The sequence below is a fragment of the Dama dama genome, chromosome 33 (genome assembly GCF_033118175.1).
Source record: "Dama dama isolate Ldn47 chromosome 33, ASM3311817v1, whole genome shotgun sequence".
NCBI lineage: Eukaryota > Metazoa > Chordata > Mammalia > Artiodactyla > Cervidae > Dama > Dama dama.
Genome location: NC_083713.1, coordinates 36,993,686 through 37,011,539, shown reverse-complemented (window position 1 = coordinate 37,011,539; position 17,854 = coordinate 36,993,686). Strand labels below are relative to the sequence as shown.

Genomic DNA, 17,854 nt, shown 5'->3' with positions numbered 1-17,854 from the left:
TATGTTTGGTTTACATGGAAATGTAAATGCAGGGGAATGTGCTGTATAAAGGGTGTGTCTCATGTTAGTATCTGTATTCCTTCTGTTTTTTTTTTTTTTGCTAGTAACAGCTGGAAAGTATCCCCAAGTTGTCAGTTTTCTTTTCTGTATAATGGACCCAATAGAACTGACTACATAGGCTTGCAATGCGGACAAAATAAGGCAAATTACCTGGCATGCAGCAGGCACATAGCACTTGTGTTGGCTTGTTTTGTTTTGAATAAAGGAAATGAGGCAAGCTGGGATAGGAAGAGTGGCATTGTGGCATTATGTGTGAGGTCAGGGCAATTTTGGAGATTGAAGTAAAATGTTTTCCTACTAATTACCAAAAATGCAAAGATACCATATTTAGACCTCATGGGAGCTCACATTTACTGCTCAAAGACTTGTGATTTCAGAACTTTCTCAAGGACGTGGAGAAGTTTAAATTATATAATGAATACTTTCTCATATCATATCTTCTCTTCACCAAAAAAGGAAATGGAAAATACCAGGCAATGATATTTCAGGAACTACATAAAGAGAAACCTGACACTGGAATGAATTAAAGACCACCAATGAGAGATATCTGGGTAAATTTAGGGATAAGGAAACTGTGAAGACTAGTAATACCCATCTATTGCTTATTAAAATGTCTAAGAGGTAAGGATGAAAATGGGGACTTGAGAATTTCTTTCAAATTCCCTTGGAGTTCAAGGGGGAAAAAAATCAAAACAAAACCCATATGCCATTATGAGGGAAAAAGAGTGTCTAGCTTCTCTATTAGAAAGATGGTAGAAAATACAGGCTTGGATCTGTGATTGCAAAATGGAAGAATTATTAAAATTGCTCTACAATAATTCAGGAAGCAAGAAAGGATGCATTTGTCTCTATTGAAATTTCAGTGAGCTACACTGGGTAAACATGTACAATGGTTAACTTCTACATTATTCCTTTAGCTTGAATACTTACACGTCTATTAGCAGAGGATATTTCTTGGATTTATCAAAATGAGGGGGCAAGATCATCTGATACCAAAATTCTAAACAAACAGAAAGATTAATTAGTGAATTAAGAACACATTAGCACACGGTTTTGGTTTCTTATCTCTGTCAGTGACAAGTAACATGTAGAGTTTAGCAATTTGTTAAATTATTATAGAAAAAGAAAATGAACCGTTTTGATTTAGCATGCTTTTCAGCTATAAAAAATATTCTCTTTCAGGTTAAAATATTAGTTTAAGGTTAAAACAAAGTTGTTTCTAATGGATCTATTAAATACATTGGTGTTTTGTAAAATAAAAGTGCATCTTAGAATTGCTAATGTTTTGTTTTTATGATTCTGTTCTTTGGCATCTGATCTACTTATCTAGTTTGTTTATGGCTTATGTTCTAAGTTTTCCTCCAAAATGTTTTCCTCTTCTTGAATTTCTTTGAAGATGTTTAGGATTTTTAGTTGGCCTTAACACTATTTTAAAATTCTGATTTAATAACATTTTTGTAATTCTTATTGCCATCCCAGGCTGTAAGATGAGTTCCCATTTTCAGCTCTGTGTTTCAGAGAATGAAACTAGGTTTACGTGGGGCAAACTGTTCTGCACGATCTTGTGCAGGTCTGTTTAATTCTCTCTGCTTGATTTAACATCAGTTTAGTAAAATTTGTCCCTAAAAAATAAATTGGTTACCTTTGCTACCAAATTCAGGCTAATTAGACTAATCTTTAAAAACGAGATACAGAGAGAGAGAGAGAGGAGAGCTGTTTCATATTTTAATAAGAATATTTCCAGCTTCAGTAGATTTAACCTACAAGGAAAAAATTCCTTATCTCTAGAGATGTTTCTTCCTTATGTTCACCTTTCTTTTGTATTTTGGTTGTTATAATTATTTTAGTTGAGGAAAAAAAGAAGAGTTTAAGAGTACAATCTTTATATAGGTAGATTTTTCTTTAATTTGTATTTTGCTGGTTATTTTATGCTTTCTGATCAAATGTGCTTATGAGAACTAAAATTTTAGTCTCTTTTATATTTGAGTAGAATGTCAAACTATCAGTTGATCATGATGCTTTTTAAAAATATGTCAAACCCAGTGTTTGATCTCTCCTTTGTTTGAATCAACACTAGTTAACTGGAAATGTTTTACTTCCTATAATTTTTAAGATGCACAGTCTTTTCTCTGGGGGTCACATCCGAATATTTAATATGTTATATTATAATATTCAATGCCTTCTGTTCCAGGAAGTCCAGTTAGCTCTTCGAAACCCTAAGCCCTTGCCAGTCAAACCAGTTTCAAGGGCCAGCAGCACTAGCATCACGTGGGAGCTTATTACAAGCTTCAATCCTGGGCCCACGCTCACAGGCTGGCTCAAAATGTGCACGTTAATGAGGTCCCAGGTGATCCATAAGCACCTGCAGTTTCAGGAGCATTGCTCTAAGCTCTTCTTCAGAAGCACCTTCCACTCCCCATGCTTTTCCTGCCACTTAAAACTGGAGGAGCTGAATGTCTTCTATTATTATCCTTTATTAAAAAACAATCTAAAATAAATCACTCTTGATGGATGCCCCCCCTTCCCTATGAATTATTAGCCCTTAATGGGAAAAAAAAAAGCAAATAAAAACAACTACAAAAAAAATAATAGGATTTCCTACTCAAAGAAACCCCTTGTTCTTACTGGTCCCTGAACATAATACATGATCAGGCCATTAGGCCAGGGCCCATCATGGAGAGGAGATTAGGAAAATATTCAAGATTTCTATCCTGGGACTGAAGTTTCAACATTTTACAGCCAAACTTAATTTTTTTACACAAGTCATTTTCAATCTGTTTGGGTTAAAGGTAAAATATATTAGTATTTCATTGTTAAAAACACAATTAATACTTAATAGTAGAATAAAATTACTTAATGGGATGACACTGAACTAGCTAGCAACAGGCAATTTATCCAAGTATTTTCCATTTAAAATAATACATTTTATGTAGACTATTATATTTTTAGATTAAAAAAATGTAAAACTAGTCATTCTTGTGATAGAACATTTCATGGAAAAATAACATTATAATAGATTTATGTATAAAATACATACTGTCAGATCAATTTACATTTAGTTATAATTTTATTGGTGTTTCCGTGAAAAGTTACATTCCAAGAGAAATTTCACTTACTTGTTCCATGCAAATGAATGAAGTCCAGTTTCTTTGAGGGCATCTGGACATCCTGCAGCACTTGATCCAAATCTGAATTGTTTTCCAGGACTCTCAGTTCTCAACAAATATTTGAAGCATTTGTTACAACGTGAAGAATTTGGATTGTGCAAGGCAATAAGGAACAAGGGGGTGATTCACTGATGAGACTATACACACTTCATATCTTAAACCTTGTGTTCAAGTCATTGTCAAGACACTCTAAAGCTGAAGAAAATCCCATTATGCTAAGCACATGTTGCTCCTATTCACACACACTTTCCTAAAAAGCAAACCAAGGATAAAATATGAAAATGTTACCTTTATCATTGCTGCTGTTATGCAGAGTATAGAGGGGCAGACCAGGACCTGTTAACATAATCAGGGAAAAAACAATATTTCAGAGCTTTAAAAAAAAAAAAAAGATACCATACTTTTCAAAAATAGCATTTGTTACCATTTAACTTTGATATAACTTTGACACCATTTAGCTTTGATAGAATGAATATCACAGTGGATAAGAGGCTTATAAGTGTTAGCTGATTTTCTTTTTCCATAAAATGAGCGCAATTTGAGTCTAAGAAGTATTAATATTACTGGAGAGGCACCGGGCTCTGGAGAATGAAACAGAAATTGCACATCTGGCCCTGCTTAGTGCCTTGCGCACATTATCATGTCTGAACCCAATTCTTTCTTCTGTGAACTAAGCCTTTGAGACCCAGGGTAAGCCACCAGCCTTCCTGGCTCTAACTCCGAGGTCCAGAGAGGCCACACCCTCTCTCAGGCCCTGCCCACTAGGGGTGGAGCTCCGGAGACAGGTACCCCCCGACCCACACTCCACTGCCGCTCCACTTTCCACTTCCCCGCCTTCAAAGGGCAGATCCCATCCGCTGCTGTCCCCACTATGGAGGACTGGGCCAGGCGGCACATCTGCAGTGTGCCTGACTTGGATAAGCGATTCCTTCCTGGCATGAGAAAGTGTTTTTCTCACATGCTCAGATCTTCACTATTTATCCCAACTGTGGTAGTTGCAGAGTGGAAGGTAATGTATAGAAAAAGCTACTTAGTGAGCTATTTAATTTTGACACATTTGGATCACACTATTTTTACACTTGATCAGAACCACAGTGGAGGCATTCTAAGGACCTGGGATTGAATCCTTGACTTTCCTGCTTTGTGACTCAGGACAGCATACCTATGCTTCAGTCTCTTTATGTATAAAATTAGGACAATCATATCTACATTACAGAGTTTTCTTAAGGATCAAATAAGATTATGAATACAAAACTTGAGCACAGTGCCTGATATACATAAAACACGTGCCCAAAAATGGTTTCTGGAAACAGCCATGGTAAAGAACTAGGAAGAAAAATATGATATTAAAGCATGCCAGTACAGAAAGGTTCAAATAAGGAGACCTCTTTTTGGCAATGGACAGTTCTTGTCAACTTTTCAGCATATCCAAACTTCTTGCTCTCACTTTAAGAAGTCATCTAGTGTTTAATGGCAGGGGCCTGTGTCTAAATCCTCTTGAGCGTCTTATTAGCTGCATGACCTGTGAAATCACATTACCTCTCTTCGTCCAGATTTCTTCATTTTTTAATAAAGAAAACAATAATAACAATAGTTATAGAAGATGAAGCTGTGAGCAGGCTGAGTCACAAGACCCACCTTACGTACCTTTTTCTCATTTAAAGGGGCAAGTGCATACAATTAAAATTTGCATTAAAAAATGCACCCTAGGTGTATATATAAGGATGAAAAGTGCCTCTGTCATACATAAGCTCTGGGTATGTGTGCTTTCAGTCTAAAAGCAAGCCTCTTGGTTAGAAGGAGAAAGAAAGATGGCTAACTCACCACTTACCTGCTGAGTGGAAAGGGAAAAGGACTTATGTAATTTCAAGCATTCAGATTCAATAGGAGAGAAATGATCAAGGCAGAAAAAATATTTCCTAAACTGGACACTAAAAAGGAGGTTTCAGGGATGGAGATGCTGAGCCAGGAGGGTGGTGAGAAGATTGTCCAGAGAGGGGAGGGGATGGAGGGAATGACTTGAGAGGGACTTTGTGGGTACCCCCTGCTCAATTCAAACTTACCGGAACATCTCAGCTGATAGTACTTTGCATCTTGACTGAACGATACAGAGTAATACTGACACCTGTCTGGATTCAGCTCACAACTGAGGCACATCACTTTTGTATAGTCATTAAGTTGGATTCTGTAAAACCAATGGTGGAAATTAAGTACTTGATTAAGGGATAAATGAAAGAAGGAATTAAATAATGCCATGTACTAGTTTCAAGGATATCAGAATGCCAAGGAATACTCATGAAACTTAATGAGTTAATATGCAATAAATGCAGGACTTAATCCATAATAACCTCAAACCTCCCATTGTTTGCAAATATCACAAAGCATCTAATAAAGTCATGCTTTTTTGATGACATATGGGTTGGTTTATATAAAAGAGGAATAAAAGCATTTGATAGTAGTTCCAATTTAATATATTAGGACTAGGCAAAAAAAAAAATAAAATAAAAAATGAAAACATAAAAGCCAGAAATTGTTCATTAGCTAAAAGCTCGTTAACACTTTGATAAAATTCTTACTTATAAAGATTTCTTCCACCTGGCATTCCTTTATATTCATTACTAATGTAGTATCTGGGGAGAAAACAAATGAAATGTATTAATTATGTTTTACAGAAAAAGTCAAGTATACTCCCTTTAACTCAACAACCAGCATTAGTGTTCATACAAGTGCATGTGTATTAGTGCTTGCCCGACTTTTATCATTTTTCCCTGCCCCTTTATTTCTCAGAAATAGGGGCATCATCTCTATAAATAGGGGATTCTTTTTTTTTTAACAGGCTAAAATATCTGAATATGAGGATGACTCCCTTAGTTAAAATGACAAGCAAAAACTCAAAAAAGTCTTCTTTCAGAAAAACATGACTGGACAACTAGTCTGAAGTTGAAGCCCCATTTATCTATGTGGTGGTGGTTTAGTTACCACGTTGTGTCTGACTCTTGCAACCCCATGGACTGCAGCCTGCCAGGCTCCTCTGTCCATGGGATTTCCCAGGCAAAAATGAAGGAAATGGGTTGCCATTTCCTTCTCCGGGGGATTTTCCCAGCCCAGGGATTGAACCCAGGTCCCCTGCATTGCAGGCAGATTCTTTACCGACCAGGGAAGCCCTCATTTATCTGTACTGTTTTCCATATTCTCTGTCTCATAACACAGACCACTCAGTGGCAGGTGCCCCATCCTTCTGAGACTGGCAGAGCCACTTTTAAACAGGACCTTCAAAAACTGCTTTGAGCAATGGCAAAACTCCTCTGTGGTGAAACCGATACAGAATTATAAAAGTGCCTCAAGTTCTAATGAAAAACAACACTCCCGGTCCCACCATTTTGTGCAGGGTCTTTGACAGCCTCCACAAAGCTTTCCATTTGCCACAGGTTAAGGCTGAGACAGATACGGTAGCCTCTCCAAGCCTTCTAAACATACGGTGTCACCTGAAATCTATCAAAATGCCCCAGAATAGTTCAGTGTTCCAAAACGTTTAAGAAAAAGAGGCTGCAGCATCTCTAATGTAAAGCAGGTAAGAGCAAGAGGTAGTGCTGGTTGGTGGCATGGTATCAAGTCTGCTGAGCATATGTGAAAATCATTAAGGCTTCCGTATGTTAGAAAGAAAAAAGTCCTGAACACATTCCAAATAGACTACTCTTTATTTGTAGAAGATTTTTTCCTTATTTCTGGGCAAAGGAGGGCGTGATTCTGACAAATACATTGACATCCTACTGATGATTAGAATACTTACAGATAATCACTGGTAAGAGCTTCTATCCCAATGACCTCCCAGGCTCCTTTTGTAATAAATGTGCAACTCTGATGGGATTTAAAAAAAAAAAAAGAGGTTTATTAGACTCTCTCTGATCAAAGTTAAGGGGAGGATTAAATAATTTATATCAGGAATTCAGGTAATCTCAGGTCTTTTTCTTGGGTCTCCCCCCGCCCATCCTACCTACTCCAGATACCACCGGGGTATCTGAATTAGTCTGATTATTTGTACATCGTGATCGACTTTACCACATGATTTTCACTTCAAATTAGTTTCCCAAAAAAAGGAGATCAACCCAAAATAAATCGTGTAAAAATACTCACTCTCTTATCTGTTTGGAAGTGACAAATGTGTTTGTAACCCTCTTCGTTGCTAATGATCTTGTAGAAGCTATTCCCGTCAGAGGTAAAATGAGGCTCTGCAGGCCTAAACTAGAAAATAATAAGAAACATAAAACATGTTAAAGCACATTAGTCTTAGCTCACTACCAGTTTTAGTTTCAGAAAGTCCTTCCAACACCTATGCTCAAAACCCATGATTCATTTACTTGCCAAATTCAATCAGAGGGTCTCAAGAGAAAATTCTCCTAGAAAATGCAGACAAAAGATCTAACTCCTAAGGGCTTTCTGGCGGGGAGCAAATGAAAGAATGGGCTTCCCAGGTGGCACCAGTGGTAAAGAACCTGCCTGCCAATGCATGAGATGTAAGAGATGCAGGTTTGATCCCTGGGTTGGGAAGATCCCCTGGAGGAGGGCATGGCAACCCATTCCAGTATTCTTGCCTGGAGAACCCCAGGGATAGAGAAGCTCGGCAGGTTATGGTCCATAGGGTCACAGAGCCGGACGTGACTGAAGTGGCTTAACATGCATGCATGCAAATGAAAGAATGTAGGGAGGATTACACACGACATTCAACACATAGCAGTGGTCATTGTTACCCTCAGGCATCTTCTGTTTGTGGAGAATAATGCTATGATGTCTCCATACAAGCGTAAAATAAATAGCATCAGTCTTTCAGTTCTATTAAGTAAACTTCCTCCATGTCACAACGTGCTTTCTTGAAACAGACTAATATTATTTTTGACTGTTTCTGGTTGGAGGGTGGTTTGTAATTTGAGGGATACCCCGCCCCCAACCCTGTTTCTTATACATCATTTTTTTGAAAGTCAGACTTAGAAACTCTTTAATCATTTCTGGACTAGATACCATAAGGAATGTCTGTCGTATATTTCATACAGAAACATTCATATAGTTATCATTTTTATTATAAGCCTTCTCATTTTGCTAAATAGGATCAACAATTTACCCAAAAAAATAGTTGTATGGAAATATAGAACAAAATTTCCATTTTCTACAGTTCGATAAAAGATAGTTTTCAGAACATAATGTCGTTTAAGCAGAAGAGGGTCTCTCCCAGCCTGATAAGAATATGTCTCTTTTCGACTTCGATTTCCTTACTACATTTGAGAGCAGGTAGAAGATGGTCTTTTAAAATTGTTGGTTCACTTCACCCTCGCTGTTTCCTCTCTCATCAGCTCCCATTTTGGGAAGGAAGGAAAATGCTTCTCTCTTCTATTTAGTGATTCAAAGCGAATTCATTTATGGAGCAAGCCGAGGCGTGCAATACACTTGGTGTTCTCATTACAGAGCTCGGAAACACATTCCCCTCTCTAGACCTGTGTTCACAGCCTTATCTTTTTAATACATTTCCCTGTTTCCCCTGGATGGAGTTGTGCCTAGTAGAAATGTGTGAAAAGTGGCATCTGTCTGGTTAAATACAGAGAGGAAAAAACATATTTTTTTCAAAGAGTCGTGAGGAAGTGTAGCATGTCTCTTGCCATGGAGGAAACCACTTTTCATGTTGGCAAACCTCTCCCCTCTGCCCAATCAATGCCTGAACAAAAAGGACGTGTGAATGCTCGGGGGCGGGGGCTCTGAGCCCAGCTGGAAGGGCTGTGTTCCTGGACCAGGGGGCCGCACCTCTGTGCTCTGAGAGAGAAGGAATTTTTATGTTTTTTAATGTCACTTTGTTTCTCTCATAAAGGGGCTGAATAGAAGTGGTTGTAATAATTAGGTGTGATTCAATCTTCCTCTTTCACACTGCCACAGTGGCTGGAACGCCTTCATCAGTTTGCTTCACTCCATGGTCTTGTAGCAGTGTGGCCAGTGAGCCCCCACCAAGGCGTTGTGTGAGGCAGGGGACCTCACTGAGGGCCCCTGCTTTCTTGGATAAAGTTCTGTCTCAGGGTATAATAAACTATGAACCCACATATGATTCGTCCAAAGAGAGGGGCAGAGCGGGTGAGGTGTGTATGCCACCTCGATTCAGCAGTAGAGAGTAGTGTCTCCTTCTTCATTTGTGCAGGCTGTGGGCAAAAACTGTGTTTTCTGCCTCCAAAGTACCTAACTTCAAATATGAGGTCAACAAGGACATTTGGTATCTTGGCTGCCTCTCAGCAACGGTTGTTTTTTAACTTTCCGGGAGCTAGAAATTTGCCTAGAGTATGTCTTTTGTTTTATCTGCTGTTCTCTTGAATTTTCAGTTGTCCTTTTACTTTTTTTTCAACTGAACATGTTATATATGCTCTATAAAAAGGTCTCTCTAGAGGGAGCATTTAAATATTATGAGGAAAAGGTCAACTAATATCTCTATTAATAACAAATAACATAGAGCCCTTGTTTGTTATATCTGCATATGAAATAGCTCTGAGTATCTGATCCACAGAACAGAAAAATCCATAATTTTTACAACTTACTCTTCCAACCCAGCCAGTGGTACTTATTTCAATGTGTTGCCGTGCCTAGGGAGGGAAAAATAGAGAAATGAGATATGAATTCTATCTTTAGCTGCAATTGGTGGCAATAAGATTTATTGTACTTAAACGAAAGCTATCTCTATTCACATATTTATATTTATGTTAGTACCTTTCACATAACTACATTAGAACATTTACCTCTCTTGCCTAGAGCTCTGTCCTGGGAGTGTAACTCGTACGTCATCCCTAAAACTCATCTAGCATTTTCAATTCAGTGAGTACAGAACTGAAGATTACCTCATCTTTCCTCCATCCCCACCAGCTTGTTCTTACTCCTTTATTCTTCTCCAGGTTAGTGGCACCATTTGCCCAAACCAGAGACCTGGGAATCATTCCAGCCTCCCCCTCTTCTCACAGGAACCTCCTTAGCCCCTGTCTTCTAGTTTTTTGACTTCTTTTGCCCTTCTCCACTGCTACTGCCTTAGTTTGTGTCCGTCGGGTTTCCCAGGTCCATCGCTCTGATCTCCTGGTTATAGACTCTGCTGTTCTGTTCTCCTTCCAATCTGCTTTCCACTCCACTAAACCCGCAGCTGACTTCATCAGGCAACAGATGGTTCTATCTCATTATGATCCTCTCCTATTTAAAACCTTGAAGTAAGCTCCCTGTGTCTTACAGGGTAAGGCCAAGCCCCTCAGAATGGTACCCAAGCCTTAGCCTATACCTCAAACCTCAGCAACATTGCAGCTCTCCCTCAACCCCTAGTCCTATATATCCCCAGCCCCTGTGGGCTCCAAGCTGTTCACCTCAGACTCACAGCTTCCGCTCACAGGGTCCACATGCCATCCTGTGCCCTGCATATGGCAGCTTACTCCAGGCTGCTCTTGTCTCCTCTGTGTCGCCTCCCACCCCCCTCTGCCTGTCCCTAATCAAGTTGATTTTATCTTTTGCCCTAGATTTCCTTTGTACCTTGCATATACACTTTTAGAGCACTATCCTGATATTGGGATGATTTAATTGACAGGAAGCAAAGAGCTTGGTTTTATAGTTTAGATTCTGACTGGCGCTGTGACCTAAGCAAGCTCCTTACCGTTACTGAGCCTGTTTCTGCGGTGTCTGGCTACTGTGAGTGTTCACAGTAATGGTAATTATTATTCGTCTTCGTAACAATATTCCCTACTAGAAAATAAACATTTTGGGGACAGGCATGCTACCTAATATTTTTTTCCACCCAGAGCCATGCATAGAACTTGGAACAAAATAGATATTCAATGATTGCTATATACATGTGAATGAGTGGATCAAGATATAGGGCCCAAGATTTCTGAGGCAACTCTGCCCTGGGCCTAACTAGAATGAAGCAGAGAGAGGAGGTGTATAGGCACAAGCCCATTACCAGAAAAGGGCTCATAGAGGTGTCCTTGGTATACACCAGAAAACCTCCCCCAGACTTTCCCCTCCTGAGGCTTGATCCCTAAGGGGCTTTAAATTTGATCCAAGAGCTGAATCTTGTGGTCTCTGAGCTGGAAAGGCCCCCAGCACTTCAAGGTTGGATTAACACTTGCCTTAATGTTGAAACCCTGTCAGCCCAGAAGTTATCTATTTACTTTCTAAAGCTGTTTACTGCTGAAAAGTAGTCACAGTCATAGGATGGTTATTAATAATAGGTTTGTGACCTCTTGATACTTGTTTTGTTTCTTGAACATAGATTTCAGCAAGTTACTCTGCATACTCTGTTTTCTCTATTGAAACATGTTTCCTTGACCTTGCAGCCCATGGTTTTCTTGGACTTTGTGAATTTTGACATCAAATTCCATTTTATGGTTTTCCAGCCACCACCCATATCCCAAGTGATAGTCACCATACCTAAAACAGAGTAGTGAGAGAAGGTGAAATAGAAGTACCACCAGGTTATCAAAGTATCTAAAAGTCAATCAAGACTTCTTCACTGCCTCAGGGTCAGACACAGAGAAAGAACAGAAACTCAAACTGTATTTCCTGATAGCATTCTTCCTGTTATCATACAGCCCTCAGATCACATGGAGCTTTGGAAGCAGAATATCCCAATTCAGCCTTACCACTGAGGAAATCCATCTTCCCGTGGACCTGTCATAGTCACAGATATCCATGATCGAATAGTTCTGAATCCTGCGGAGCCACTGCAAAGAAATCCTTTCTTCTGTTACCCATGTCACGCCACACAAGTAGTGATCCCTGAAAGGAGGGAAGGAAGGAAGGACAGAAGGATGGAACGAAGGGAGGGAGGCAAGAAGGGAGGGTGGGGAGGCAAGAAGGGAGGATGGGGAGGGAAGAGAGAGAGAAACTATTTCCAGACCTTGGTACAAATAGACATTTTGCTCGATGAAATCAATCTTCATGGGAATACAATTTTCAATAGTTGTTGAAACCATTTAACACCAGAGCATTTTACCCTTTCTTAAAGCACAAAGTGAAACTTAAATCTGAATGGAAATGAAAATATATCTGACAGGAAGAAGCAGCTAACATCTCACAGGGTAGCATATGTGACTCACACCATGACTAAGGACTTTGCAAGTCCTCAACTGGCCTTTGGTGGTGCTGGGGTATCAAGAGGGACCTTTTCCTGTCTCTTTTCTGCTGTCTTGAAGGAGCATTACAGTGAAGCCAGAAACTCTGGCTGAGATTTGAGTCTTTACTGATGATTTGGTGTGCTTCTCTAGAAAATTCCTGCTAGTAGGTAGAAACTATAGCTGACCCCTTTCTCTTAACTTCATTTTCAAAGCGGGGAGAAAAATGGACTCCTATCTCTGCAAACTTTGAAAATCAAATCATTGTATCATACTAATCTTTTCTCAAGTGTCATAATATGAATCATGTGAAGAAATTAAGGAAACTTTTGTTATTTTAGCATAAATTCATACAAACAGAGATATCTCAAGCAGTGCAGCCTCCTCCAACACATACCTTTAAGAATTTTTGGAATTACATTTTGAGTGATAGTGAGATGCATGGAATTCATAATTTACCTTTCTGCTAGCCTCCCTAAATATTTGCTTTGGATAATTTATGTTATTCCATTTGCTTCCCACACCCTTGTGTGATTTTTATGACTGTTCTTAAATCACTCTCGTCCAGTGTCTGATAATAACCTTGTTTCCTTTTGTCACAAGGATTCCAAAGGAATCTTTTCTTCCAGCCCCTTCCCATCTGACCCTATGGCCATATCTGTTCCCCTAAAATGGTCCTTCTTTACTTCACAGGCTGTCCCTGTCCCCTCCTCTTGTTATTGGGCTCTCTCCCCTGCTTAACTGCAAACTCTCTGAGGGTTCACGGGGTATCTCCAGGGCCTACCTGGCACAAAACAGGCACTCCCTAAAATTCTGTGGAATGTGGCACTGAACAGATGGGGTAATCCTGTCCCATCCTCATGACCTAAATAGCTCTGTCCTTCCTCAGAATTAATCATCACTTCCAGTCTCTGCTCCCTTCACAGACACTAAATCAAACAACAAACATTTATCAAGCACGTAGGATGGACCAGGTGTTAGATAAAGCACTTTAAATCCTTTACCCTTATGGCGCGGATCACTCACTGTGTTAATGTGCCCAGCGGTACCCGGGCCTCCAGGCTGTCCCCGCTGCAGGTGGCAGGCGCTGGAAGAAGACTAGAGCGCGTCACCCAGCAGCACCACACTCACACGGAGACTCCTCTCTACTTCAGTCCTTTCTCTCGCTTATTAAGAACTGCACCCTTTTCCAGTCTGCACGGCTGGTGTGCCACGAGCACCCTATGAGGTTTCCCGGCTTGGTGAACCTGCCCTTCAGTCTGAAACGATAGACATGCTTGAACTTCCTTAGTTGTCACTGTTGTTCAGTTGTGTCTGACTCTTTTGTGACCCCCATGAACTATAACCCACCAGGCTCCCCTGTCCATGGGATTCTCCAGGCAAGAATACTGGAGTGGGTTGCCATTTCCTTCTCCAGGGAATCATCTGACCCAGGGATCGAAGTCACGTCTCCTGAATTGGCAGGCAACTACTTTACCACTGAGCCATTCAGGGTTTTCTTAAATATCCCCTGCCCATGAAGCTTTTTTGAAGACCTTTCCTTCTACATGGCTATCACAGGTCTTGTGCCATGTATCCAAACCTCCAGGCCGCGGAGTCTGAGAAGCTGAATGCTGCTTCCGCTGACCCAGGAGTGAAGGCATCTCATCAAACTCTACTGCACTGAGCCCAAGGCAGTGGAATTAAATGAGAAAATGGAAAGGCAAATCTATCTTCCTGGGGGTAGGGAATAAATACTTGTAAAGGGAATGGAAGAATGAAGCGCAAGATAGAAAACAAAAATTTTTGAAATTAACTTTCTAGACCAGGGGTCAGAAAATTTTTTCAGGAAAGGGCCAGCCAGTAAATATTTCCAAGTTTTGGGGCTACAAGCTCTATTTCACAATGGCTCAGCTCTACCTTGGCAGCAGAAAGCAGCCAGAGACAATATGTAAGGGATGAGTGTAGGTGTGTGCCAACAAGGAGCGGCTGAGATGTGGAGTTCATGTAAATTTCACGTGTCAGGAAGTATAATTCTTCTAATGGTTTTTCTTCCCAACCATTCAAAAATGTGAAAACTGTTCTTACTTGTGGGATCATCCAAAAATGGGTGGGGGCTGGATTAGGCCGGCAGGCCCCGGGGGTGCTACCCCTGGTTCTGTACCAGTAGTTTTTACTGTTTTAAGTCAAAACCCCTTTGTAAACTGGATGAAAATCATGTACCTCTCTCTAGAGAGAAAAAGCTTCCCCACACACATGCACACATTTTCCAGGGGTTCCATGGGCATCAATAAGGATGGTGGACTCCAGAAATAAATAGCCTTCCTCTTTTCCAAAGTGGCCTGGTAGGAGTAAGGGGCAGGTGAGGTGGAAGAAAACCCTTTAACATGATTAGTGGGTCTCCTGGTACTATAAATTTATCTACTGAAAGCCATAAATTATGCTTCAGGTTCAGCAGTCAGACATATAAAATTTTTTCTCCGTTTGAAAACATTGAGCAACAGAATTTGGGAAGTCTGCCAGGAAACTCACATGCATCTGGCATCTTCCCTGCCTGTTTCTAGATCAAAGGTTCCTGAACCTGTATCTTCAACTACCTTTGTCACTCTCCATAGCCCAAGATGTACTCTGTACCCTGTGAGGGCTCCATAAATGTGGTTCACAAGTGGAGCGGACCGTAAATTCTGAATTCACCTATAAACACACTTCTCTTTAATCACAGTTTCTCTTTAAGATTTGGAATTGAGGGGAGACGGAATGAGGGTGCATAATCCACCCCTGATGTATGATCATGCCAGGCCAGGATGTCAGTGAGTCATGAAAAAGACATAAGGAAACCAATGGCTTAATTGTACTTTTTACAGGAAGATTTAAGTCCCCGCTCAAGGTCAGAAGAATCCAACAAGTGGGATCATCAACTACACTTTGCCCTTGGTGCCAACTGCATTCTGTAAAAACAGGCTGGTCATAGTGGCTGGGGGAGGGGTGGAAGAGTGACCAGGCACTGGACAGGCAGCCCGGTATCCCCATGAGCTGCTGACTGCCTATCCCAGGTTAGACATGGTGATTCAACCAGCTCTTGTGACTTCTGGAACAGAATTAGTCTAAGAGGAATACAGTTGAGTTTAATACTAAAGCAGTGAAGTAATTCCTGGACACAAGGAGAGCTCAAACCCATGTGGAGTCCACTCTGTGCCAGGAACTGGTGTAAGTGCTGACATAAAACTCATGACCACCTTATGAGGGAGGAACGTCCGAGTTCTTGTTTTGCAGACAAATAAACAGAAGCATAGAGAGGTTAGGTAATTCATCCAAGGTCATCCGCTGAACAGGACTGGAGTCAGGATTAAAAATAAGCAGTTGGCTTCAGATTTCCTGCTCCTAGTCATTCCCTCAGTAGACCCTCCACCCATCCCTCTGGTAAACATTGCTGATTCGTTTCACTCTCTTAATTCTTTTCTGGATAAAACTCCTCACTCTATGAAATTTATTTATTCCTCAAGAGTGAGTATAGGTGGAATAACTGAATATTACAAAGCAAATCCTATTTAAATGTGTAAGGAGAGACTTGCCTTTGAAAGCACATGACAGGGAATCCCTTTGTAAAGTGGCTGTTGCCGTTCAAAGAGGAAGCATGTAATAAAGGTCTGTTGTGTGATAATAATTCCCCTAATTTGTGTAAATGTTTGTTTTTGTATGTTAAACATACTTAAAATAAAGTACTTATTATTAACTGGAAAGAATATTGGAAAGAATACCACTTCTAAGAGCAAAGACCCTGATACTAGAAAAGATTGAGGGCAGGAGGAGAAGGCAACCACAGAGGATGAGATGGTTGGATGACATCACTGACTTAATGGACATGAGTTTGAACAAGCTCCGGGAGATGATGAGGGACAGGGAAGCCTAGTGTGCTTCAGTCCATGAGGTTGCAAAGAGTACGACACGACTTAGTGACTGAACAACAACACTAAAAGCAACTGTAGGTGGTGGAGTGATTAATTCAGTGAATCACTGAAGCGGGCATCCTGCCAGCACTAGCCATAGGTTCCATGCCCCCCTCTGCTCTGACAGCAATGCCAGCCCTCCCGGGTCCACTGACAGATTGCTGAGGACCAGAATGATGGAGGTGAGATGGAGCAGAGCTGAGGGATGCAGAGCCCAAGGCATGTGAACTCCTAAAGTGCCTCCTTTCTTGCATACCTTGCAGCATATTTCAGTCCAGTTCACTGACCTCCAGAGTGTAAATCTTAGACCCTGAAGGTCCCCACTTTATAGAACAAGGGTCATCAGCTGTTCAGAGGAGACATAAAAAGGCTTTATCTACTGTGTCCTTCCAGAGCAGAGAGAATGGAGTGAGGCTGGTCACAAGCTGGGTGTTTTGGGGCCCAAGAGTCATTCAGAAGTAAAATAGGCTATTCCTAATCCTCTAGTTTCAGGTCACAGAATTTTCAGAGGGCTGGGAGGAGACGGAAAGGAGGGATTGCCATGCAAGTTTATTGTGAAGGCCGTCTTTTCGCACTGGCTGTATAAACTCCTATCCCCCCAAGACAAAGTCACCTCAACCATCCATCTATACACGAACTTATCTATTCACTTATTCTACGTGTATTGATTAGGCACTTGCTATGTCCCAGGCACCCTTCAAGGTACATACGTGCTAAGTCACTTCAGTCATGTACGATTCTATGTGATCCTGCAGACCGTAACCCGCCAGGCTCCTCTGTCCATGGGATTCACCAGGGATGAATACTGTAGTGGGTTGCCACGCCCTCCTCCAGGGAATCGAACTCACATCTCTTATGTCTCCTGCATTGGCAGGCAGGTTCTTTACCACTAGCACCACCCAGGAAGCCCCCCTTCAAGGTACTGGAGATATTATTGTAGGATTGGCCCAACCCTTACCTATAAACTTGTCCTGTGTCAATCCAGTCATGTGAAGCACTTCTCTAAGTAAAAGTTAGGAGACTTAAGATTTTACATTATCTGCTATTTTCTCCCAAATATTTTGAGCTTTCAAGTTCCCAACACAGGACTTACCTGGTGGTGCAGACCTGCCTGTCAATGCAGGGGACTCGGGTTTGATTCCCTGGTCTGGGGGGATCTCACATGCAGAGGAGCAACTAAGCCCATGCACAACTACGGAGCCTGTCTCAGCAACAAGAGAAACCACTGCAATGAGAAGCCCGCACACCACTACCAAGAGGAGACCCCATTTGCCGCAACACTGAACAAAGATCCAGCACAATCAAAGATAAATAAATAAATAAGAAATAAAGAAAAAAAATTCCCAACCCAGGCAGTCAATGCAAATGAACAGTTTAATCTGATCAACTTGAACTTTTAATTCATTGAGGGCAGCCACTGCAGGAGTGCTGGTTCTCACTGGTTGTCAAAGGAGCCCCATCTAACAAACGAGCCTTATCTTCCTGTAGGATTTCAGCTGCTGGGAGCTCTATGATGAAAGGATGAGGCCTAGAGAGAAACTCAGTGATGGGCGTGGGCAGAGGGGGGCCTCACTCTGGGAGTGAGTGA

General features: G+C 41.0%; 1 protein-coding gene across 2 annotated transcripts in view; it reads right to left on the bottom strand.

Moving 5' to 3' along the window:
- DPP4 (dipeptidyl peptidase 4) overlaps positions 1-17,854 on the bottom strand; it is an 82,150-nt gene that overhangs the window by 21,697 nt on the left and 42,599 nt on the right. For both annotated transcript variants that reach the window (XM_061135556.1, XM_061135557.1), the window contains exons 11-19: positions 11,870-12,005; positions 9,794-9,838; positions 7,362-7,469; positions 7,018-7,085; positions 5,804-5,857; positions 5,291-5,412; positions 3,516-3,563; positions 3,177-3,275; positions 991-1,060 (exon numbers count right to left, since the gene is read on the bottom strand). In XM_061135556.1, coding sequence (XP_060991539.1) covers positions 991-1,060; positions 3,177-3,275; positions 3,516-3,563; positions 5,291-5,412; positions 5,804-5,857; positions 7,018-7,085; positions 7,362-7,469; positions 9,794-9,838; positions 11,870-12,005 — 750 coding nt within the window. The remainder of the gene's footprint in view (positions 1-990; positions 1,061-3,176; positions 3,276-3,515; positions 3,564-5,290; positions 5,413-5,803; positions 5,858-7,017; positions 7,086-7,361; positions 7,470-9,793; positions 9,839-11,869; positions 12,006-17,854) is intronic.